General features: G+C 45.2%; 1 protein-coding gene across 1 annotated transcript in view; it reads left to right on the top strand.

Moving 5' to 3' along the window:
• The first annotated feature begins 1,675 nt into the window (after nt 1-1,675).
• The window catches only part of PEX14 (peroxisomal biogenesis factor 14), a 91,458-nt gene continuing 89,896 nt past the window's right edge, over nt 1,676-3,237 (top strand). Inside the window, exon 1 of the mRNA XM_020782208.3 lies at nt 1,676-1,869. Within this exon, the coding sequence (XP_020637867.3) occupies nt 1,831-1,869 (39 nt within the window). The 5' untranslated portion in view covers nt 1,676-1,830. The remainder of the gene's footprint in view (nt 1,870-3,237) is intronic.

The following is a 3,237-nucleotide window of genomic DNA, read 5'->3' as shown; positions in this document are numbered from 1 at the left end:
GAGAGCAGAGCTGCTCTGCTCTGGCCTCCTGGGAAATGTAGTCCCCTTTCCGGCGCCTTCCGGACTCTGGCTTCTGCCTCGCCGTCGGCCCTTTGCATGATGGGAATTGAAGTATTTACTCACCTTATTCGGCTAAATTCCAGCATGAATTTATTAGTACCTGTGTTTCTCCAAAAGACCTTTTCCAACCTCACCTCCAGAACAAGTAAAGGGAGCTTGCAAGACCATGAGTTGAAAGACGTGGCAATGTTTAGATGGGAAGATAAATTGCTACTACAGGAAAACAAAAGGTCTGTAAAGGGAAGAGAGAATTAATCCCAAAAGGCTGTTTTTGTAAGCAGGGGCAAAGTGTGTTTGGTTCTCCTGGGTGACAACACAAAACTCAGCAGATACATTGTCCTTATTTATCTTTGTGTCTGTGTGTATGTTTGTATGGAGGCGGGGTGGGAGGAGAGAGAATGTACTTTTATGGGATTGCAGCTCCCAGAATGACAGGTTTGTACAGTAATCCAAATAAATAGATAAAAATCACATTTTGAAACTCTGAATATGATATTCTTCCATTATATATTGGAGGGATCACAGAAAAGCCTATGATTTGCACGAAAGCGGACACCAATATTTTAGTCATAAATAAATAAATAAAACACTGGTGTCCGCTTTCTTGCAAATCATAGGCTTTTCTGTGATAAATATTTATTTGTTTGTTTAAATAAATTTAACATGTTCACAGGGATTTTTTTTCACCTTTTTAAAAAACAAGTGTTTCATGTCATTTTTGAGAAAAATGCAATTTATTTTTCAATACACATGTATTTTACTCTAAAGGCTGTAATCCTACACATCCTTATTCACAAAATAAGTGCTATTGAATTGGTTATGATTTTATTCTGAGTAGCCAAATACTGTAATTCATTAGTAGTTTTCGAGGACATTTCATTCAACATTTCATTCTGTTTCCATATGTCTGATGAAGTGGACGTGTCTACACAAGCTCACATTAAAATAGAATAGTTACATCTTTTAAGATGCCGTCTGTTTTTGCCTTGTTTTGATTTTGCTTCTTGGGCTTTTGCCCGAAATGCTGGAACTCAGCGTTCCAGTTTATAGCTGCACATTGTGCCACTTTCTTTTGAAGAGACAGGCGTTAGCTGGCATTTATTTCTTAAACGATTCCTCTCCAGGGTTGCAGTTTTAGAAGAGTTCACCCTGTTAGTCTGTGCAAGTATACCAGGCAAAATGTATTTATTTTAAAAAAATTTTTTACCCCGCCTTTCTCCTCGAAAAGGACTCAAGGTGGCTTACAACAATTAACAGACCCTATTTAAAGTTGCAAACAAGGAGTATGTAATGGCAGTTAACATCATTAAAAGAGGATCTTTAAAATTTATGGACAATGAATAAGGAGGAGTCTTACATCAATTAACAGGTAAAGATCAAGAGGCATACAAAAATTTTAAAAACCCAAAGAATAAACACAAAGGAAAGCAAAATGGGGGGGAGAGACAGGAACAGGTGGCAGCTTAAAAAAAACTAGCTCTTCTTTGGGAATGGGAGCTTTGGTGTTTGCAAACGGGTGCCGCTCATCCCCCGGTGAGAATGCAATAGGGGAGCTTTGGTCAGGCTGCCCGAAAAAAGAAAAGAAAAAAATAAAAGGAAAACACGTGTCTTTTTCCTCCCTGCACTGAACAGGGTTCCCGTTTTTGGCCAGGATGTGCTCGGCCTCTCGACTGCTTCGGCCTGACCGGCCTCCGGGAGGGAGACGGAGAGAAGCCGCCTTGCCTTTTCGGATCCGTGCCATCGGCGGGTGGATTCGTCGGGTCTGGAAACATGGCCTCCTCCTCGGAACAGGCAGAGCAACCTGGGCAGGTAAAGGAGGGCTGGAGGAGAGGGGTTGGGGGGGGGAGCCCCTGACCCAGAGGAAGGGGGGGTTGCTGCTGCTTTTGCCCTGGCTTCTTGGCCAGAAGAACTGGGTTTATCCCCCCCGCATCATCCTCCACTCCCAGGGCTTGGTCAGGAACGAGAGGGCAGGGGTGGGCGGGTGCCCTTTGCCCCATAGATATGTGGGGAGGGGGGGAAAGAGAGAGAGAGAGACTCTTTGCAATCCCATGGTTCTCACCCAAGCTGTTTCAAAAAAGAAACCCCATCAGGATGATTTTGCCTTCCTTTGGGAAGGAAGGGTCAGGGTGCCCTTTGCTCCCTCGTGAGTGGGAGGGGGGGAGAGGAAGAGGTGGGGAGGGCGTTTGCCCCCCCCCCAGAGCTCTTCCCTTGGCAGTGAAGGAGCACATGGGTGCCTACTTTGACTAATGGTACCAGGAGGCGATGATGGGCTCCACCCCCCTCCCCCAAAGCCAGGTGTTTTCTATGGCCTTGTGTTTAAAGGGGGGGGGGAGAAACAGGGGCAATGCCCCTAGAAGAATTTGTCACCCCCACTGGGGATGGAGAAGGCGGGTGCCCTTCGCCCCATAGAGGGGGAAGGAAGGGGTGGAAGGGAGAAGGGCCGGCTTTGCAAACTGCCTTTGAGCGTCTGTCTTGCCTGTTTCTAAAAGCCAGCTGGGCTTGAGCAGGAGGGGAAAAGCAGGTGACCCTCTTTCGTAGGAATGCATCTATTTGGTCTGCCCTAGCTTTGCGGATGTGTCCTGTTTTTACCATGTGGTTGTGAAAGCACTCTCGTTGAATTGAAGCACAATTTAAAGAATTTTGTCAAATGGATTTAAAAAAAAATAAGCCATGGGGTAGGAGGAGAAGGCTGTGCGTTGCCCCCTCTCAGTTTGCCTCAATTTCCACTTTTCTTAGTTTAAAAAAAAATGAGGAAAGGCAGGCTTTCTGTCTCTTAATGGTAAAAAGAAGATGGTATAAAGAAAGAATAATGTTATGGGAGCCCTCTCCCTCCCTCCCTGACAGTCAGAATATAATAATAACAAATTAATTGATTTAATACCTTTTAATGACAGCCAAAATATTCAGCTGAAGCACCAGCCTCACTCTCCATAGTGTTAGGGCAGGCTGTGAAGAAGCAGAACCCTTACTGAGTTTATATGACTTTCCTGGGGAGGAAAATGAGATGTGGGTCCCTCGCCTGCCACGGTTACCATCCATGGAAGGATGAGCTCAAGCTGCCTTTTCAACTGAGCCCAGTTGATCCTTGTGGAAGTCCTTCTCTGTAGCTTTCCTAAAGGTGCTCTCTAGTGAGAAAGGGGGAAAATAGGTCCCTATAATCTTCTCCAGAGCTTAGAG

The sequence above is a fragment of the Pogona vitticeps genome, chromosome 7 (genome assembly GCF_051106095.1).
Source record: "Pogona vitticeps strain Pit_001003342236 chromosome 7, PviZW2.1, whole genome shotgun sequence".
In the NCBI taxonomy this organism is placed as follows: Eukaryota; Metazoa; Chordata; class Lepidosauria; order Squamata; family Agamidae; genus Pogona; species Pogona vitticeps.
Note: the sequence above shows the minus strand (reverse complement) of the source record. Positions and strands in the feature narration are given on the sequence as shown.